Genomic DNA, 22,313 nt, shown 5'->3' with positions numbered 1-22,313 from the left:
GGTGGCCTACTACCATAAGTAACATGGGTTAAGATGGTGGCGGTAATGGCTGTTCTTGACACGAACATATCTCCTCCGGCGACACAAGAAGGGGAAACGGATTCTGGACAAGACCATCCTTCTGAGTTTACGAGTAGACCGTAGTTTGAACCAGACAACCCTCTTGAACCCCACCAAGGTTGTCTTGATCCTCTCGGTCAGAGAACTGGTAGCTCCTCAAGAACAGCTGCCGCTTCTCCATCATCACCATCATGTTCTTGTGCTCCATATAACCATACGACGACATAAAATGATCGTTCTCACTACTCCGCAGAGCCATCGGAGGGTACTTAAAATGAGCTGAAATTTGCTCGAGCGCCTCCTCCCTGGCCTTGGAGAGATCCACTGTTGTCTTGAACAAAAAGACTTTGGATTGAAAGTCAAAAGCCTTGAGCTTTTATAACATCTGAGAGGTTTAAATTCAACGCAATCTGCATCTAATTTTGACGATGATCCGTGCACTAGAAGGATCCGCAGTAATATACATTCACGCAAAGTTCGTGGAAAAGGCCCGCCAAGAACCTACATTTACAAGTTATTACGAATTAGGATGTAGTGTAAGGAAAAGGACAAAGACAAGCTATGCCTATGAGCTAAATTCTATGTTAGCACTATGTTTTGCAGTGCAAGTTATTGGTGGATCATTCACTCTGGGAAAAATGAGTCCAAAACAAAAAACCTAAGCTCATTACTAAGTAATATAATATTAGGTCAGTCTACATCTCACCGCGATTGGGCTTAACTTGCGCAGCAAGTTCATCGCTACTAAACATTTTTTTCTTAACCAAAAACATAAGAAAAACAAATTCTAAACTAATCACAGCTAGACTCGTGTTATACCTATCTTCTTTTTCTGGGTCTAAAACATTCACGAGTTATTCGAGTTTAATTCGAATAAAGAATCATAAAATTAGTTTGATTTCTATCCAGCAAATCGAGTTTAAATAATCTGTAAATCTAATTAAACTTTTTAATTATAATATGTATAATGACGAAGAATGTTTCTTTGATTAAATAATTATTTTAATTTTTTTGTTAGTATTTTAGGGTAAAAAGTTAACAAACGTTTAATCAGATAGTCACTTTAGTCTTTATTATTATTTTTAAACATTTTGATAAATAACATTTAATAAAAAAACCATATTTCAAACATGTTGAATTTTGACAAACTAACTACGATTTATATTTACAAGATGTATAATCATCAAATCCACTTCCGAGCAGTTATATTTACAAGATAGCCGAGTAAGATTTATAAGACTAACACCACTGTCCAAAGGTGAACTAAACACCTTTGAATTGCGGGATAACCATAAGTACCAAATAATCGCACCAAACATAAGCTCCCATTTATCGTCGTTACTAGAATATTAGTTTACATCTGTAAGATTGACGGCTACCCAATCGTTCAAGTCAAGAGACATGAACTCCATCAGTTTGTCCTTCTTGATTAAATCATTCCACACAAGAAACACAGGAGGACAAAAGCGAAGGACGTGGTTAATATCCTCCACAGCGGCACCACAAACATAACAGTTACTGCCCGAATCAAAATGACGCCAAACGTGTTTATCATTAGTCATAATTTTGTTCCAACAAACTAATCACATAAAAATTCTTTTACGTAGCGACAGACTCCTATATTTGTGAATAATCTTTCAAACATTATGAGGAAAAGTAGAGGGACCGGAACGAAAAGAGTAAGTAGACTTGATGGTGAAGTTCAAGTCACGATTACCCCACCCGACACTGTCTTGACTTGACGGGCAGGAAGGGCCCTTCGTAGCAGCAGTCCAAAGTAAAACCTTCTGCAGCAATTCCGATACCAGTTTCTACCAGAGTCCGTCATATCAGTAACCGGAATCTTCTCGAGATGCGGAGCATAAGACGAATCCACTTAGTCAACTTAAAAATTAATGGGTCGTAATAATTGTATTGAAAATCGATCCGGTGTGGTTCTTTTATACCCTTAACTTCCCTAAACATATTTAAAATTTTGTTTTTTTATTATATATTTAATAAAAATATATAATAATTAATTTTTTTCAAAAAATTAATATTATTCGTACATAAAATCATAAAAATACGAAACTGAAAACTCCAAAATATGGTGGATAAGTTTTATATATGTGCTAGGACTTGTGCATGACTCTTTAAATTTGTTTGAAATTGCGTATGGGTACTATTTATTCGAATTACTTACACTGTTCATGCTTATAGTCGGATGCAAACTTTGTATTGATGATATGAATACATAATAATGAAAGCATGTTTAGTATATATGTATGCATGTATGAGACATGAATATACGACATGTATAGTGATGGTTTGAGTATGATATTAAAAGTATGTTGGTTTTGCTAATTCGACTATATAAATATATTTAGGTTACCTTTATGTATCATGTATAATACATGATATATTGACAGTATTAACATATGATGTTTAAGTTAAATAATATGTTTCAAACGCACTCGACGTGAAAGTATATTTGTGTGTTTATATATGATATAATTAAACTATGAATTATATATTAATGTGACTACATGTATATATTGAACACTTGTACATCTAAATGAACGAAATAAAATTTATGATAACTAATTGAGAGCTTAATTATTTAGTGTTACATTAGTAGAAAACATTACATGAGGAACTCATAATTTTTTGGTTAAAAAATAAACTGATTATTACTTACCCATATAACTGCATAAGTTCATGATTTAGATTCACATAAAATTAATTAAACTGAAAAATAAATTTAATATAAACTGGATTGAGGTTTTAATATTGATGATTTGAATTTGATATATTATTTATATGTTAATAATTTATGTCACATAAAATTTAAATCTACACTAATATATAATATGTTTAATACCAAGTTATCAATATTTAAAATTTCAATAATATATATGATTAATATATATTAAGTTAAAAATAACATAATCTGCTAAAAAAAGTAATATGAATAGATTCAAAATAAACTTGAATCTTTTTTGCATAACACAAATTATGTATATTCTAAGTTAAAAAATAATATATATTTAAATCCGTTTTTAATTATTACAACAGAAATAAAAAATCAATGAAGAAAATACATTTTGATAAAAAAAAATTGAAGAAAATATCCATTTGCCCACAAAAATATCCGATACAGAAAATCTGACCCGAAACCAATCGAAGTGGAATAAATATCTGAAACGAAATCCCCTTATGGCCTTATCCTACAGCCCATCCAAACAGTAAAACGAGAAGATGGCCTCCTTCCTCAGCTCAATTCACCACACCCCCTCACTGGAGCTCCCCTCCTCCGCCTCTAATAGAAGGATAAAGCCCACGGCACCAACTTCTTCCTTCTCCTTCCCTTATAAGTCTCACTTCAACTCCCTCGTGCGGGCTGGAAGGTCGTTGCTTTTTGTTCCTCGCGCTTTTGCCACTCCCAGTTCGGTGCTCAGCGAGCGGGCCTTCAATGGCCTCTCTCTTATCCAAAACCAGGACGAACAATATGTCCATGAAACTATAGCTGATCAACTTGACATTTCCAAGCTGGGTTTGCCTCAGCGCCTCCTCCAGTCACTACTCAACCGAGGCATCACTCACCTTTTCCCAATTCAGGTCTATTTTTCTTTCTTTCTTTTGTCTTTTTGCTGACTTCATATGTAATTTTGCACTCAATGCAACTTGCTTTGCTTATATTGTTTTAATTCTGTGTTTTCGTTTGTGCTATGCTTCTTACCTTATTTCAAGTTTCAGCCTTTATACTAACAGGGATGAATAGGGATGAGTTTTCGTAAAATATTTCGAATTAGTTGATGTGCTTTATTTTATAACAAAAATTTTATTTATTTTTTCTACTCAAGTTGTTCTGAGTTTATGTTTAAATTTAATTGTAAATATTTATAATGTTATTTATAATAGTATGCAATATACTTATATATTTTTCATATGCAATAAATATATATCATACAAAGTTGAAGTACTCGAAAAATTTCGATGAGTAGAATTACGAGTTGAAGTACTCAAATTTGAAATTTTTTGAGTTGTGTTTATAAAGTTACGAGTTGAGTTAAGATGAGTAGAATTTTTTAGCTTCGAGTTGAGTCGAAAAGTTTGATTTTTTTTAAGTTGAGTTTTGCTCACCCCTATTCATATCATCTTCTAATCTTTATGTTGCGTTTATTGTTTTGTGTAGAACCATGATTGTGCGTTACTTTCTGTTCGTTATACTACTTGGAAATACCATCTTGACATTCTAATATTTATACATTATATCTCCCCTGTCATTAATATAGAGAGCTGTCCTCGTACCGGCACTGCAAGGTCGAGACATTATTGCTCGAGCAAAGACTGGAACCGGAAAGACATTAGCCTTCGGTATACCAATAATAAAACGGCTCACGGAAGATGCTACTCACCGGTAAAAGACCTTATAATTTAAACCGGCAGTTCTTCTATTTTCAATTGTTCTTGTTATTCTTAATCTTTTCTCCATGATGTTTCTCTTGTTTAGGACATCTGGTCGGCTTCCTAGAGTTTTGGTCCTCACGCCTACTCGGGAGTTAGCCAAGCAAGTTGAGAAAGAAATTAAAGAGTCTGCATCTGATTTGAACACTGTTTGTGTTTATGGAGGGGTTTCTTATAGTATACAGAGAAATGCTCTTTCCCGTGGGGTTGATGTAGTTGTTGGGACACCTGGTCGGATCATTGACCTCATAGAAAGTAATTACCTCAAATTGGGAGAAGTTGAATATCTGGTCCTTGACGAAGCTGATCAGATGCTTGCAGTTGGATTTGAGGAGGCCGTCGAACAAATTTTAGAAAATCTTCCATCAAAGAGGCAGAGCATGCTTTTCTCTGCAACCATGCCTTCTTGGGTTAAAAAGTTGGCAAAAAAGTACTTGGACAGTCCTCTGAATATTGACTTGGTAAATTCTTTTCTATGTACTATTTGAAATGCTTATGCATGCTTGGTTTTGACATGTTACATCTGTTTCCTTATTCGTTGATGATGTAGAAGTTCATGTCTAGACTTAAAAGGTTAGTACAAGTCTGAAGTCTATAGTATTGAAGGTAATAATGCGTGCTTGTTTGATGGATGGATGAATAGTTATTCAAACATCAGTGGAACTTCAAAATTCTTTGTTTCTAATTATTAATGTTGAAACTATTCTGTGTCCCCATTCAGTCGATTATCTTAGGTTCGGTGGAGTAATACATTGTTGAGCAAGTGATTTAATTTTTAATGCTAAATCGTGCTCAGAGTGTGCTTATCAACCTTATAAATTTGACCTCTCAATTACGTTATCAGATAAACAAAACAGTGCAATCCTGGAAAATGTTGTGAGATATGTGCATAGATCTACGCAGCATACTACATTCGTGTGATGCAAATATTACTTAGCTGGGACATTTCAAAATTATGTTATTTTTTCCTTGGGGATAAAATGGGTATGTTATGCTGAGAGATTAAAAGTGAATAATATAATTTGGTGAACTTCTATGGTAATGAATTCTCTTGATGAAGAAGTGAAATAATCTTCTGTTTATATTATTAAATTAACGGGGAGAAAGACATTATACACACCTACTCACATACATGTGTAACTTGAGATATGCTGATCTTAGAGTAGCACATTTCTATTATCAGTATCTTATCTTAAAGTCTTTTCATTGAAGAAATAAATAGATTTTTAGTTGCTGCCCTTTCTCCTTTAACAGGTTGGAGATCAAAATGAAAAGCTTGCCGAAGGGATCAAACTTTATGCAGTATCAACCACTGCAACTTCAAAGCAGATCGTTCTTAGTGATCTCATAACGGTAAATAGTTTTTTTTCTCTTACTTTGTCTCAGTTTCCCTTTAATGAGTTTTCTTTGTATGTGTATCTTTTCAGTGGTGAGTAATAAGATTAGTTCCAATAAGAAAGATGCAATAGGTTTATATTTTATTTGGTAAAAATTCTATTTAGCAAGGGATTCTTATTTGATATTATTCTGTGTAAGGAACATCTGCTGAATTATCTCGCTTTTTTTGCCATCAGCTGTTAATGTGTTCTTTGTTCCTTAAAATTTTCAGTAATGAATTTGGTTCAAATGTTGGATTGGTATTCTAAATTCAAGCTTTTTGGTCTCAAAAGCCTCTAAATTTAAGTCCTTGGTAGTTTTATTTTTCCATTTCTTCTGCGAGCATCTTGATCCTACTGAGTTTATTTGTTGTACAGCTCCTTAAAAACACCAACTTAATAAAAGTAAAAGCGCATTCCTAGCTTAATATTTTAATTTATGTGTCATGTGTCAACACACCAAATTTCCATCATTTGCAGATCATAGTACTGATTCATGTATTTATAAAATGTATGAGTTGCCTTCCTTACCCATACTTATATTTTTTCTTAAAGAGTATTTTATTTTTTTATAAGAATTTCAGGCCTCATTAAAAACCCCCTTCTTGATTAATGGATCTTTTAGGAAAGCTCCTTAATCAACGGAAGGTGGAAAAGAGTGCCTTAGGATTTTATTAATCAAAGACAAAGTACATAAAATACAGTCATAAGAAAAACTAACAAAACCTAAAAAATTACAGAACGTAGAAAGCAAAACCCCAATGCGACCAGACCTCCCTTAAACAACACCAAAACTGACTCAGCCCCAACAACCTCAATAGACCACCAACCCTACTGAAAAACCTCTAAGGCAACCTTCATTCATCATCCAATCCCCTATTTAGCTAAAGTATCAGCCTCACAATTGCAGCTCCTCGGGATATGTCTAATAATAATCTCCCTCTCCAAGATTAGGGAAGCAATTTTCTGAACCAACAAACTAAAAAAACGAGGAGATGATGTCGGCAGCAAAATCCAATCCACTACTGATTTACAATCACTCTCTATAATTAGCCTTCCCTTCCTCGCCCAATCCGACGATAGAAAAAAGTCAATGCCTTTCTCAATGGCTTTCAGCTCAGCAAGTGGGGGAGGACCTGGTCCAACAGCGTGCGAGAAGGACCCAAGAATTTTACTTTCTGAATCTCTTAAAATGCCCCCCATTCCCCCTAGCAGCCCGTCCCCACTGACTGCCCCATCAACGTTAACTTTGTAAAAATGAAGTGGAGGAGGAAGCCAGCCCTGAACCTTCATCCTTTTAAGGTTCCTAGTATGGTGCTTGTCTGCAAGTGTAGGGTCCCCAACAAGGGAGTCTATCTGAATAAAGACGTCCAGGTGCTTAGCCAGGAACCATTTAGTCAATCTAAATCTACAAATGAAGAAAAGAGTATGGCTGTCCAGTTTCCAATCATCGAAAACCATCGAGTTTCGAGCCTTCCATAATGACCATAAAACTACACCCGGTATAAAGCTCCATATTAGAGAATTTGGCCTCATGTCCGACCAAGAGCACAGCAAAGAGACTGGGTCTTTAGGTAAGACTGACGAGACTTCCCATAACCTCCAAAAACTGCTCCATAGGTCCCATGCTACCAAACATGATATGAACAAGTGTTGAACTGTTTCTTCCTGTTGAGCACAAAACGGACAAGAGACCTCCTCCAATGAAACACCTCTTCTTGTCAACTCCGTTCTAACTGCCAATCTTTGATGAGAGACCTGCCACAGAAAAGTTTCGACTCTTGGGGGAGCCAAACCTGACCAAAACGAACCTTTTCCACTTGAAACTACCCCCTGAATTTGTAGAAAGAGTCAACCTACATTATTTAGCGGTGAACAGTCCATCTCCTTTCCCCGACCACGCCAGAAAATCATCCACTGATTCAGACAGACCAACATTTTCCAATAATGAAATCAATTGAATCCAGTAATCCAGCTCCCAATCACATAGATTCCTTCTCGTTTGAATATTCCAAATCCATCTATTGCTCAAGAAACTGCCAAACTCAGAAACTTTTCCCCACTTGTTATTGGAAAGAACATAGATCCTTGGAAATTGATTCTTTAAAGAATCCTCATTTAGCCAAACATCGTGCCAGAATACAATAGACTTGCCATTGCCTACTTGAATCTTCGAGTGAGATCGCAAACCATGACCAATTGCATCCTCTGCCAAATAGTTTCTTGTAATACCCTTCCATATCCAAGAATCCGAAGGAGAGACTACCTTTTTGAGGTCCAAAGACAGATTACTCACATTATGTTTACTGCAAATCATGTTCTTCCAAAGAGTTTCTTTTTCATTTGCGAACTTCCATACCCATTTACCTAGCAACACTCTATTAGCGAAATTCAGATCCAAGATTCCCAAACCTCCCTCCTCGAAGGGTTGACAAACCCTTTTCCAATTCACCCAGTGAATTTGACTTTTTGAAGAACCTTCCCCCCACAAAAAGTTGGCCATAAGAGAATTTAACTTCCTATAAACCTTACTCGGGATTCTGAAAACAGAGAGGTAGAAAATCGGCAAGGAGGACAGAACTGATTTTATTAACACCAATCTGCCCGCCATAGATAGTGTGGAAGCTTTCCATTCGGATAACTTTTTGATGAAACTCTGAAAGACTGGCTCCCAAACAGCCTCTGAGTTTCTCTTTGCACCTAATGGTAAACCTAAATATACTGTGGGCAGGACACCTACTGCGAAACCAGCCTCCTTAGCCCATTCATTTAATACATCGTCATCCACATTAATTCCATACAAATTACTCTTCGACAAATTCAAACGGAGTCCAGTCATTAGGCTAAAAATCCTAAAGAATTGGTAAATCAGGTTAAATTAAATAGGAAAGGAACTTCCAAAAGCAAAACCCTGAAAAAGTCCCACATCCGCTGCTTTCACTAACATGCGGTTTAACAGTTCCCCCACTAAATTAAACAAGAGAGGAGACAAACTACATCCTTGTCTCAACCCTTTGCCCATCGAGAACTCCTCTGTAGGAGAGCCATTCACTAACACCGAAATTGACGCCGTGGAGAGGCAACATTTTATCCAGGAAACCCACCTCTCCCCAAAGCCCGTGACTCTCAATAATCTTAAGATAATTGGCCATTCAACCGTGTCATACGCCCTCTAAAAATCAGCTTTGAAAACTACCCCTTTCAGCCCTTGCTTCCTCCAATAGTCTATGCCTTCGTTTGCAAGAAAAGCACAATCTAAAAGCTGTCTCCCGGAATAAATGCAAACTGTGAAGGCCTCACAAATCTTGAATCACTAAAAAACTAGTCTCCTTGCTAAACTTGGAAATGATTTATAGACTGCCAACGAGACTTATAGGTCTATAATCTTCAATTACTTCCGGATTGTTTTTCTTTGGGATCAGAGAAATGAATGCATGATTGACCCCATGATCCCATTTTCTCCCACAATAAAAATCCTCCATAAACTTCATAAGTTGCCCCTTCATAGTTGGCCAGAATTTCTTGAAAAAACCCATCGTAAACCCGTCGGGACCTGGTGCTTTAGAACTGTCCGAAGAGAAAATAACCTCCTTTACTTCCTCCTCTGAAAACATAACCTCCAGGCTATTCCTTTGATCTCCTCTCAATTTTGCAAATTTTAAATTCAAGTTCTCCACCTCTAAAAAATCTTTAGAGTTATAGGCTTTCTTAAAGAACTGGGAGACATAATCTTTGATCAGCACTGGATCTATCATCACCTCCCCATCCACTTTCAATGTCGAAATGGTGTTGAATCTGTTTCTGTTTACAGCACATAGGTGGAAGAACCTAGTGTTTCTATCACCATCATTTATCCATTTTGCCATCGACATTTGAAACCAAATACTTTCTTCAATTCTATGCAATTTCCAGAGCTCTTTTCTGGATGACAGAAGTTGTTCCCAGTCAAAAGTAGAAAGCCCACTGCCTTGCGCTTTAATTTCCAAATCTGTGATAGCTTCAGATATCCCCTGTTTATTTCTGAATGGCCATTCCTTGATACGTTTTTTAGTTCCTTTTTATACACTGTAAATTCCTCTTCCTCCTCTATCTTCAACCCGATCTGACATTACATTCTAACATATCTACAAAACCATTTCCTCCAGCATATAGTGAAAGAACCGAAAAGGTTTAGGGCCCCAATTTTTCACATCTTCAACCAATAGTATCGGGTTGTGATCAGAGAGAGATCTAGGAAGCAATTTCTGAACAGACTTGGGGAAGCATCTTAAGAAGCTACTACTCAATAAGAACCGATCAAGCCTTACCCAAGTAGTGATTTCTCTATTATTACCCCAAGTGAAAGTGCCACCTACCAAAGGAAGATCTATTAAATTTGATTGTTGCAAGAAATTCCTTAGTAGACCCATTGAATGCCAATTTTGTGAGACACCAATCTTCTCCTCTTGGTCGAGATAAGCATTAAAATCTCCCCCGATGCAAATTGGCAGATTAACAGAGTGAACATAACTCAACAGTTGCCTGAAAAACTCCTCCTTTTCTTCCTCTACAGAAGGACCGTACACATTAATAATAACACACTCTACTTTAGACACCTTGAACTTCCCTGTTAACACCTGAAATCTACTTTGATTATACACCTTGCTTACCTCATAAGCATTTTCATTCCACAAACACAACAATCCACCAGCTGACCCATCCGCTGGCTGGAAACTTTCTCCCATCAGTAGCTTTCCTCCTAGTTTCCTTCTAAACCCCTTCTTGTTTTTATTCAATTTTGTCTCCTGTAAAAGCAATATGACCGGTTTGTTCTTATTTACAAGTCTCGACGCCCCTCTAATTTTTTCCTTTCTACCTAAGCCCCTAACATTCCACGAAATAATATTACATTCCAACATATACACTTCAAGCCCAAACCTTCGAGGAAACAAGTAACTGACTCACTTAGCAGCTTCATTTGCCACCCCTGCACCTTCCTCCATCTTTCTAATTTTATCAATAAAAGCCTCCCTCCCTTCCTTGAAAGAAATGCCTAAACTCTGACAGACTTCCCAAGTATTCAATGCTTCCTCAAGAACTTTAGAGAAGGAATAAGAGTAGACTGTAGATACATCTGCATTAGCCAAAGCTTCTGAGATTAAACCTCTTCTCTTCTTTCTGTATTTTCTCCGATTCCTAGAAGCAATAACCTGATCTGCCATCCCACTGACTGGAGAAATGCTGCTACTAATAGGGCCCATAGGCTTGTTATGACCATGGGCAGAAACAATAGTATCCTTATCCTGACCCCTAACCCCTGAAGCTGATGAAAATTGCTTAGAATTATGAAGTACCAGCCTGTTCTGAATGTGCTTATGAATATTTGCTGAACATAACCAAACTCGTCTTGTTTTTGACCTTCTGTATACCCTCGCAAAACGTCCACAGCCCCTCAATCCTTCGGAAGACTTACTTATTGGCAAGCCTTTAGATACCTGATATCCTAATCTCCATCTCCTACGACTCTTCACCTTTGCATTTTTGTTGACCTTCTTAGACTTAATTCCTTTGTCACCCATATCAAAAACCTCAACTTCCTGAATGCCTTCATTCTCTTCCTCTACCATGATAGTACTGTTCTCCTCATATGTTTCAGAAAGTGTTTGGTCCTGTAAATGGCTTTCATTGTCCGCAGGACATCGCTGGGCTAGTGAAACACACACCCATACTGCTCAGGCCCAAACACCTCAGAACTACCCGTTTTATAATTAATCCCACAATCTTTGACAACTTTATCTTGTCCCGAGGAGCCACCTTCCACTCTGAACACCTTTTTCCTTCCAACAGCAGGAACACCTGACACTTTCTGCATACTTTTCGCCTCACCTAGTACTGTCCCCTCATCCCAATGGTCAGCCCCTGTAATATTATTGGCTTCCACGTTAAAATTCAAATTATCATCGGTCATTGTGTCATCCCCATGAGAAGCACCTTTATCCCGTGCTTCTTGTCTATTCTGAGCATCTGACATCTTCTGGAAATTCAACTGCCCTTGCTGACCTTCTCTATCTTCCCCTTTGCTCCCTTCCGATGAAGTCTTCTCTCCCTGGTCAACTCGTTCTTCCACAGAGCCATCTTCTTCCTCCCCCTCATCAAGCTCAGGAAAGAACTCATCACAGCCTTCCACTTTAATCTTAATAATAAAAGATCTACCATAAGTATTAATGATTTCCTGGGGCGGAATATCGAACGGGCTTTCCACTCTTAACAGCAAATGAGCCACCCTGCAGTCCACTCTTTGAGCAGTTTGATCCTGAATCTTCACTAACTTGCCCCATCTCGCAGCCAAACTAGAAAAGAATGAAACTGACCAGCAATTTAAAGGAACACCCATCAAGGATACTGCACAGAAAGGTAATGGAATGCCCTTCTCCTCCATGACAGGCTCTAGCCTTTCAAACCAGAAAGACAATGCCTCCCATTTGTCCTCCACCGCTGCGATTTTCTCCTCCACATACTTAAATACAATCAGACATGCATTTCTCGCAAAACCACACCTTATCACCTTGACATTAAAACCCTCAGTCCTTAAACCTCTTTGCACAAGCTCAACTTCGAAAATCTGCTTGCATATACCAGTTAGAGATGATCTTAACCAAGTCCTTTCTTCCATTGGAATATGAACTTCCAAAGGCTTCGTAACCTCCCTCGTATCTCCACATCTATTCCTCTGCTAACCCTCAGTATTATCCCTTCCCACTACCGAATCCTTATAAGATCTTCCATCATGAAATTTACTTAGCAACTCCCTCCTCGTCTCAACTTGGACTGTTGATCTCTTCCCTCTCGGCTCCACTTCGTTGGCAACTCAACACCCCACTCCAGTAGCTCGCTCTCGGTCGCGCGGATAACTTCTCTTCTGGTATTTCGCAATCGACACCGATATCCTCCTTCCATCTACCACAACATTATTCATCCTATCCTTTGCATTGAACAGATCCTCCTTACAAGCAAAATGCACAAAAGCGAATGTATAATCATTTGGCTCTCATAAACGAATGCAATGCTGTTATGCTACTTATATTTGCACTAATCAAAGTTAATATATGTTCACCACTTTGAAAAAAATGAATCTTGTCTTAATCTTCAGGATTATGCGAAGGGTGGGAAAAGCATTGTTTTTACACAAACAAAACGAGATGCCGATTATGTGTCTATTGCTTTAACAAATAGCATAGCTTCTAAGGCATTGCATGGTGATATTTCTCAACATCAGAGGGAGAAGAACATTGAATGGATTTCGCCAAGGAAAATTTACTGTGCTTGTTGCCACTGATGTTGCATCTCGTGGTCTTGATATTCCAAATGTTGATCTGGTACAGTACCCAAATATATTTTAGTTCTTTAAGCTCTATGTCATTTTGGGCCTGTCATCATGTTCTTTCATGCTAATTTAGACTCCTTCATGGTTAATAATTTTACCAACTTTTGTTTTTTACTGTTGTTTCTGCAGGCAAAATCATTGACTAAATGAAAATGGTTAAAATGCTACACTAATTAAACAATTGTATTTATCCATAGAGGCATTACTTTATTTCCAAACAACTATTGTTGGTCTTTTGATCACTGGAAACAAAAAGCAATAGTGAAGGTACCTGTTAATTATTACATATTAATATAGTACTTAAAAGACCCATTGACTTATTTTGAAACTCAAACCAGTTGACTTGTTCCTAATTACAATTGTTAAGATTGATAATAGACTGAGAGGATCTATTTTATATAAGACCACAGGAAACCTTATACTTGACAGATGTCGGATAACACCACTTAACATGAATGGTATGGTATTTAAAGTCCTTTTCATCAGTCACTCATGCTTAGAACCTGAGTTACTGTTTCATACTTATGCATTTAGTGGCAAAAATGTATCATCTGAGCATAAAATATACATTCATGCTATGTCGATGCTCACAAGTTGTTACAATATCCTGCTCCTTTTTTCTTGATAATAGCATGTATGGAAAGGTAAAATAACTATTACATGTCTTCACTTTCAAAATGTGGAATTGCTCTCTTGAGGCCATACTGAGAAGACTGGTATTTATGACTGTTTTCTCCAGGTTATCCACTATGAGCTTCCCAATAATGCAGAGACTTTTGTGCATCGCTCTGGCCGTACTGGACGGGCAGGGAAGGAGGGTTCTGCAATTTTGATGTATACTAACAGCCAAAGGAGAACTGTCAAAACTCTTGAACGTGACGTTGGGTGTAAGTTTGAGTTCATTAGTTCTCCAGCTATTGAGGATTCATCCCGGTCGCATGTTAACCATAAACAGGTAAACTATAATTCGCTTTCAGTTCTTAATTGGAGCACCTGATTGTGAAATTACATTAATCTTTGCTCGTCACCCCCGGGGACAACCTAACTCTAGGTATTGGGACTCTTAATTTGTGGTGTTGTTGAGTTCAACACCATTGGAAGGAGTTCAAAGGACGGAGAGGCTATGTTAGTCCATGTGTTCCGGATTTTTTTCAGTGGCATGTGCCTCTTCCCTTTTGTGTTGTTTGGCTTGATCTGTTGAAAGTGAATGCATTGTAGAATGTGGTTGTTGTCATGCAAATGGCTGGTACTCGCAATGCAATGGTTTTTGTTGTCCATTGTTCTGTCCTTTTTTGTCTTCTTCTTTTAGGTAAATCCTAGTTTCTTTCTATATATAAACATATCCACGTCTACTGGTAGCATGCTACCAATTAATCTCTTAAATGCAAACAACCTCTAATATGTATTGGCAGCAACCCTTCTATATCTATGCATATACATAAAATGCTGTCAAGTGGATGGTCAGTGTTGCTCATTAGACATGCTTCCTGATGATGACCATGTCACTTGTGTTACTATCATCTAATTCATCTAGCTTCGGACCCTTGGCAGCCACCTAAGAAAACGTGTGTATGTGTGTGTATTATCGCAGTAAGTTGATTTTGTGTATTTATTTCTTCTGGCAGTCGTCGGCTATGCACGATGATGGCCCTTCAAGTGATTATTATGGCAAATTTTTCTTCAAGGGGTGGTTATCCACGAGAAAATAACAAAAGTCCGAGAAGTTTGAGGGTGTCTAGGGGTTGGAGCAATGGCAGAGACTCCAATAATGAGGTTCGAGGTGGAAGAAATAGTTGGGGTCAGACTTCAAAAAGCAGTAGGGATGACTGGATAATTGGTGATAGTAGCAGATCAGACAAGTCATTATCCCGTGACAGGCATGTATTTTTCCCTATATTCTCTTGTAATGAATATATTGAACCCTTTAACTTGTGCCAAGTTCTATGACATATAATATGCATCCATGCACCATTGACTTTTATCAAGATCATCATTTAGGGAAGGAGTTCAACGGTCTCAGGGCCAGGAAATAAATTAGAACATAGAGAACTTACAACTAGTATAAAGATTTGATGTTGACCTCTCAATATGTGTACAGAGGCTTTGGAGGTTCGTGTTTCAACTGTGGGCGCCGTGGACATATGTCATCCGACTGCCCTGACAAGTAACACATCGGATGTGTTGGTTTCGATATCGGTCTTCCACAATGACTTGGGCTATCTCGGGATATTTAGTTTTTGACAGGACATTGGCCGTGGAGGGAGGAGAGTTGCTCCCCAAATATTGTTGCTATTGTGGTCTGCCATCATCCCTTTCGATTAGCGAGGGAACTCATGTTGTGGTGGTTGTGGCTAATTCGATCATTTGCTATAGGGGGGTGTTTTCACGTTATTGCCATAAGATGTGCTATCTCCCGAGACCCAAATTTGTGCCATTTTTTTCATGTCAACAATTATTTAATTAAATTTTATTTTTTGAGACAATTTTAATACTACATTTGAGCTATTTAATTGCATAATCATCCAAACAGATCATTTTGATTTTGTTAATTAGGTTTTTTAATCATCAATATTTAATTTAGATTTATTGATTGATTAATTTAAATTAAATATTGATTAATTAATTTAAATTAAATATTGATTGATTAATTTGACTCGGATACTCAGGAGTCTCATTAAAGAGAATCTTCCTAATACAATTTGTTTCATATAATTAAAATAAATAATAAGTGCGTTGCAATCTGCTGTCTGCTTTTTAGAAGTCAAACGATACCTATAAGTCCACGGAAGCTTCTGTTGATATTTTTAAGTAGGCTGGAGTCTTTTATTGTACACAGAACCAGACTCCTTTTATTCCCTGTTTGAATAAACTCTAACACAAAAAACCCTGAAATTCTACATCTCCAAACACAGTTTTTTTCGATGTTTTATCCACTTGTTCGTGGAGCTTTCCATTATCAAGAAGGAGACGAATAGACGATGACATCTGGATCAGACCTGTTTGTAGACAGAAAATCAAGGAGAAAAAGGGATAGCAAGAACCCATATTCGACACGCGGACTCGATCAACAGATTTACTCACAAATGGGAACCCAAGGTATAGTTCCATTTTGTTACCATAACTCAAACGTTTGTGTCCCTTTTCTGGTAAGTTGAAGAACAAGAAGAAGCATGACAAAATCAAATCAGGAACTACCAACAATTGTCGGCTTCAAAGGGATGTTTTAGAAGTTAGTGATAACCTTCAAACACCAATCGATAAAAAGAAGAACTTTTCTTCGAAAGTCGAGCTACAGAATCTGAATGTTATAGGCTGATTCATCGAGTCTAAATCTCTTTGAGCCTACCAGGAATAAAATGCCATTAAGCTGATATTTTCTAGGTTCACAATCACATCTTCCCCAATAAACTGAACTAGAATGTATATATATCAGAAGCAGCAGGTTAAGGTTTCATTACATACAACCGGTGCCCTCACTCCATCAGAACTGGGAATGTATCCATACATATATATACATAAATACAAGTAGAACAATTAATTCAAACCGTGCAGAATGGTAATGTTGTCGTTGTCTTTGATTTGATGGGATTAATGTTTTACAGGTACTGAAGTGAACTTAGGTGGATCGAACCACCTCGATGGCTGCAACTAAGTCGTCAAATTTTGCTCCTGTCACCTCCTTCACTACCTTGTTGTGCTTCAGTATCTTGAACGTTGGAACCACTCTCATGCCAAGCTCCTTCGCCAATGGCTGCCAAAATCATTGCCAAACCTCTCATCATAACATAGTTTCAAAATCTTTTCCTAGAATGTTTAAAACACTAGTATATACATGCACAATATATAGATTAATTAATTCAACAAAACCTACATATAGGTTAACAGATGCTCACATAGTTGATCTCAGGATGAACAAATGAATTTGTATTAGGGCAGTAACTTATAAAATTTTAGGGACAAAACATATTATCAATGGAAAATACAAAGAAAATAACTAAAAATATATGAAAATTTAAAACTTTCAGAGGTGCGACAGCATCGCCAGCCATCTCAATCTATCCCTGGTTGATCTAACAAGTGGATTTGGAAATAATCATAGGAATTACCTTGTTTTCTTGATTGCAATCAAGCTTTAGAAAGACAACGTCAAGGTACTTCTCAGACAATTCTTGATACTTGGGAGCTATAACTTTGCAAGGACCACACCTAAAACATTGAAGCAAGACGTGTAAATAAATCTGATGCCAAACTAGTGGAGAACAAACTGAAAACTACTTTTATCCCAAACTTAAGAAATTATGTCCATTTTTAATGGAATTATTCATCCAATTAAAGTAATAAACATGCAAGAAGGCATACTCTGATTTAAATAAAAGCAACGAGTAAAGATCAAACTGAACTTTTGAAATTTTTTAAACATTTAAACTCGGCTAAATAAATTTTCAAGTAAGAACAAACAGCCAAACACTACCTTAGCTAAAATCCTGGCATCACACTAACTGTAACTACCTAATTAGTAACAGCCGCATATATTACGTTTAAGTAGATACAGCAGTATGGGTACATGTAATTTATATACGTACCATTGAGTGTACATATCGAGGACGACGGTTTTATCCTCGGCGGCGTTTACTATGGGCCAGAATGTATCCTTCGTAACCTCCGTCACCTGCCCCACCGTTGCTCCCGCCGTTTCAAGGCTGGACCTCACCTTTCCTACAGCGCCTTTTCTTTTATTATTCCTAGAGCTCGAAATGGATGTAACGGTCTTTAACGACGACGATCTTAACAAGGAGGAGTTCGAAGTGGAAGAAACGCTACAGGAGGCGACGATGGAGTGTTCCGCCGCGCCTGAAAGTGACGGCGAAGAACGGACGGTTGACTGAGTAAAGACGGCAGATTGGATGAGCGACATTTTTTGAGAAATTTAAAATGAAAAATGGAAGAAAATAAATAAATAAGAGAATCACTTAGGTGGTGCACTTGCCGAGTGGGGAAGGAGGGAGTGACTTAAATGGAGATAGTTTTTAACTGTTTGAGTGTAAATACTATTCCACCCTTTCAAAATCATGAATTCTTGTGGTACGGGTTAGGATATTTTGGTCAGATTAGAAAATTTCGGTGTGAATAAAACGAGAGGTGTAGGATTAGGGAGAGGAGGTGACATTGAAAGATGGAGCAGATTTCATTTTTGGGATATGAAAAGACGTTATTAGACTTGAGATTTTTTATGACAACGTTTTGAGCAGTGTATGATAGGGGTATTTTTGTCCGTTAATTAGTTTTATGGGTCCAAGTCCGGCTTCTGCCACATAGTTGATAAATGGATCTGGCCCAATTTCTGACAAACTGAAAGACTTTAAGAAAATGTTCCGAAGGAAATTCCTGTCTAGGGCTTACGTGTCAAAGATAGTAATCCCAATAGAATTACCCAAACCGCCATCATTTCCATGCTCGCTTAAATAACTATTAGGGTAAACTACACAAACAGACACTAATGTTGAAGTTGATTTTCGTTTTCCCCATTAAAATTTCAAAAGTTTTAAATTAGCCATCAATATTATCAATTTATAACAAAATAATCACTCAATGTTAACCGCTGTTAAAGGAGGTGACAAAACACTGATGTTGCATGTTAATAACATGATTTGACATTGTTTTTGCCATGTGAGATAGTTGATCATCTTCTTATCCCCTTTACCGTGATAGTCTCCAAATCTATAGTAAAAGATAGAGTTAATTTTGTTTTGTGGCCAAAAACGACCCAGTTCTAGTATGCATTCTTGGGAAGAGAGTGTAATATGTAGAAGTTTCCAGCGAGAATTGGGAGGATTTAGAGAGAGATTATGACAAAAAAATTCGAAAAGAAATATGCACATCGTAAGTTTCGTGAGTGAATGGTGAGCTACGCCATCGATCGACAAAGCTACAGCATCACCTCCATTCATTAATTGCAAAATGCATTCATATAGTGAAAGTTGTATGGCTTGAACCAATAAACTGTCCAATATAACATCAAACATACATATGCTTGAACCAATGATAAATAAAGGTAAATTATGTGTTTAGTAGTACATAAACTATTAGTTTTGATCAATTTTAATATCTAAACTTTCAAATTTTTCAAAACCATACTTAAAATTTAGTTTTTGTTTCATTTTAGTATATATGTTCAAAATTTAACATTAAGTTTTGAAAAGAATTGAAGATTTAAATATTAAAAAGAACCAAAATTGGTAGTTTAGGGTTAAATTTTTAATGGCATATTACTAAAATAAAATAAAAATTAAATGTAAGGTATGATTTTAAAAAAACTGAAAGTTTAAGTATTAAAACAAACCAAAACTAATAGTTTGTGTACTAAATGAGTAACTTATCCATTGGAGAATAAAAACAACAACTTACACCAAGCATGACAATAACTTTATCCCCAACTTTAAAATTGTTAACTCCAACTCCAATCTGCACGATTTCTCTTGCAACATTCTTATCTGCTCCAACAAAAGTTCTTTAGCCAAAGATTGAAAATAAGCAATCCAAATATGTGAAGAAAGAAAACCAAAAGCAATAGCCATGAATGATAATGGTGTTAATGGGCGGGCAATCCAAATATGTGAAGAAATAAAACTTCTAAAGGACAAGCTCTAGACTTCAATCCAAGCATTCATCAGCAAAGGAATCCATGCCCACATAGAGACGGAAGAATTCAAGGAATGAAACTCATTCATCCTTCCCCATAGCCACTTGGATCTCTATAACACAAGTTAAAGATGATTCAAGGTCAAATTGCAAGATTCAAGAAGAACAACAGAAAAGTAGACTTGCGACTATTTTTTAAATGAGATCATGATGTTATTTGGTTGACATGTCTTCTAGAGTTACAATTTTTTGTCTCTTAGCTTTCCAAAGGTTCTTGAATATCATCAATCCGATATCGAAAACTCAAGATACGCTCATTTTAGTGAAGACAGTGCATGCAGAAAGGACTATACGGGATTGATATAGGATTTTGTAAATATTACGAATTTTCAATTTTTTTATTGATTATTTGTAATATAATTCAATATAGGATGATGCATTATATTTTAGGATTAGGTTTATTATTTTATTAGGAATTAAGATAGAGTTAAAACAAGTATCTTTAGTTTATTATTATTAGGACACATTTTATTTTTTATTTCATTATATATTTATGTTACAACAAGGATTCCTCCTCACCTATATAAAGAAGGCTCCTCCTACCATTGTAAACACATTTTTCTTTGAATAATAACACAATGTGAGTACGTTTTTGCAAGAGTTGATTGTCTTGTGCCTTCAAAGCTTCTTTCTAATGAGTTCTTTTCAAGTTCTTGATAAACATACTTTATTGCACTTTCAATTACATTTATTTATTCTTGTATTTATTTTATCCATCTATTTTATTATCCTTGTTTCCGTTGTTTTAATCCTTGTCTCTCCGTCTCAATTTCTAGCAACCCTAATCCAAAGATCAACATCTTTTGTCATCGCCCATAACATTTCATTTTCATCCTCTCGTTCTTTGATCGAGTCTAGAACTTTTTAGGTTTAATTCTTCAACGAAGAGAAACGTACATCATCCGTTGTCGCTCCCCTATCAAATACAATGATGGAGTACTTAAGGTATTTGATGTCATCATTATCATCGACTTGACTACCGAAATCATTACCTTGTTGACCATATATAATATGATTCCATTCACCCTCACCCGCATGTTATGTCGAAAATGCTTGAGTGCTTTGTATGACATCCCATGAACCTCTAACCCAATTTAGCCGACTCTCCATTGAAGTATGATATGAGGGATAAAAACCATAACTGGTCTGAGATGCAAAATACTAGGAGAAGCAAAAGACTTAGATGTCGATGATGATACTTTCTTGTCCTTTGCTAACTTTACCTTCATTTATTCTCATTGTTCCTTATCTTCATGTGTTGTTAAATATGATTTCTCATTTGCTTCATAATTTTGCAGGTATAGAGAAATGTTGTAATTAAGGTCAGTAGTTGTAATTTCAAAACGCATGGGGTCTATTGTTGAATGTATAGCTTGCTTACTCGGTCAATTCTCTTTATGCTTCCCATGTGTATCAATTCTATGGAGCACGTTCATATCAAATATTTGCGTAGGAATTTGGTGAAAACATTTTGATATTTCGATATAACAAATTAAGTTAAATGAATTTTAAGATTGTGCAATAAAGGTTTTCTAAGTATATTCGATATAATTATTCGAATATCAAAACATTACTCTAAATCTTTCAAAAATCATTTTTAATCCTTACTCAAGTGTAAAATTAAGTTTTAATCTTAAAACATTTTCAAAATAATTTTACAAAGTATTTCGAACCATTTCAAAGCCAAAAATTCCAGATTGCTTAGAGGGAACCGATTCCCCCCTTAATGGTTTGGCTCCGAGAATTCCAGTATGCTTGGAGGGAACCGATTCCCCCCAGGGGGTACCGATTCCCCCACTGTGTAACGGTCAAAATATTTGAATTTTACACTTAGGGAACCGATTCCCCATAGGGGGTACCGATTCCCCCCACGCTCCAAGCTGTTTTATTAATTGTTTTCACACTAAAACGGTTATATTATCTTCTCTAATCATCCCAAACGTTCAGAAGTGATTCAAGGTGTATTTAAGCAAGCTTAGAAGCCATTGATCAAAAACAAGAAATATCAAGCAACTAGAATCAAGAGAGAAACAAAGAGAAAGAATCAAACCTCAAGTTTGAGCATTTCAAGCCTATTTCTCATTCAATATTCATCTTGCTTTCAAGAACACTTATTGTGCTTAATTGTATTCATTTTTTAGTGTTCTTTTCATTGTTCTAGAATTGTGCAAACAATCTACCTTTTGAGGATTTCATTGTAAGTTTGCAAATTTGTATTGTTCTCTTTGGGAGAGAGTGTTCTCAAGAATTTGTGGTATAATTATTGAGGGTTTGTAAGGTTACTTTTTGTCCTCAAAAGAAAGACAAATTAGTGAATTTGTGGAAAATCCTTAGTGTGGATAGCTAAGGTAGTGGACGTAGACTTTGGT

General features: G+C 36.5%; 1 protein-coding gene and 1 pseudogene across 1 annotated transcript; one reads left to right on the top strand and one right to left on the bottom strand.

The window, feature by feature from the left end:
• Positions 1 to 3,278: 3,278 nt before the first annotated feature.
• On the top strand, positions 3,279 to 15,470 carry LOC120123517 (annotated as a pseudogene).
• Positions 15,471 to 16,789: 1,319 nt separating this feature from the next.
• LOC120123414 (thioredoxin F-type, chloroplastic-like) lies at positions 16,790 to 18,227 on the bottom strand. Its single transcript, XM_039142314.1, has 3 exons — positions 17,829 to 18,227; positions 17,352 to 17,451; positions 16,790 to 16,996 (listed from the first exon to the last, which is right to left on the bottom strand). The coding sequence occupies exons 1-3, from the start codon at positions 18,158 to 18,160 to the stop codon at positions 16,862 to 16,864; spliced, it is 567 nt and encodes a 188-aa protein (XP_038998245.1). The 5' UTR covers positions 18,161 to 18,227; the 3' UTR covers positions 16,790 to 16,861.
• Between the last annotated feature and the right edge of the window lie 4,086 nt (positions 18,228 to 22,313).

Source organism: Hibiscus syriacus, unplaced genomic scaffold, assembly GCF_006381635.1.
Source record: "Hibiscus syriacus cultivar Baekdansim isolate YM2019G1 unplaced genomic scaffold, ASM638163v2 tig00110393_pilon, whole genome shotgun sequence".
In the NCBI taxonomy this organism is placed as follows: domain Eukaryota; kingdom Viridiplantae; phylum Streptophyta; class Magnoliopsida; order Malvales; family Malvaceae; genus Hibiscus; species Hibiscus syriacus.
This window is presented reverse-complemented; position numbering and strand designations above follow the sequence as displayed.

Excerpts from the sequence above, each read along its gene's own strand:
- LOC120123414 (XM_039142314.1), bottom strand. The coding sequence starts at position 18,160 with ATGTCGCTCATCCAATCTGCCGTCTTTACTCAGTCAACCGTCCGTTCT. Across the intron at positions 17,452-17,828 it reads CTCGATATGTACACTCAATG|GTGTGGTCCTTGCAAAGTTA; the intron begins GTACGTATATAA and ends TCAATGTTTTAG. Across the intron at positions 16,997-17,351 it reads ATTGCAATCAAGAAAACAAG|CCATTGGCGAAGGAGCTTGG; the intron begins GTAATTCCTATG and ends TGATTTTGGCAG.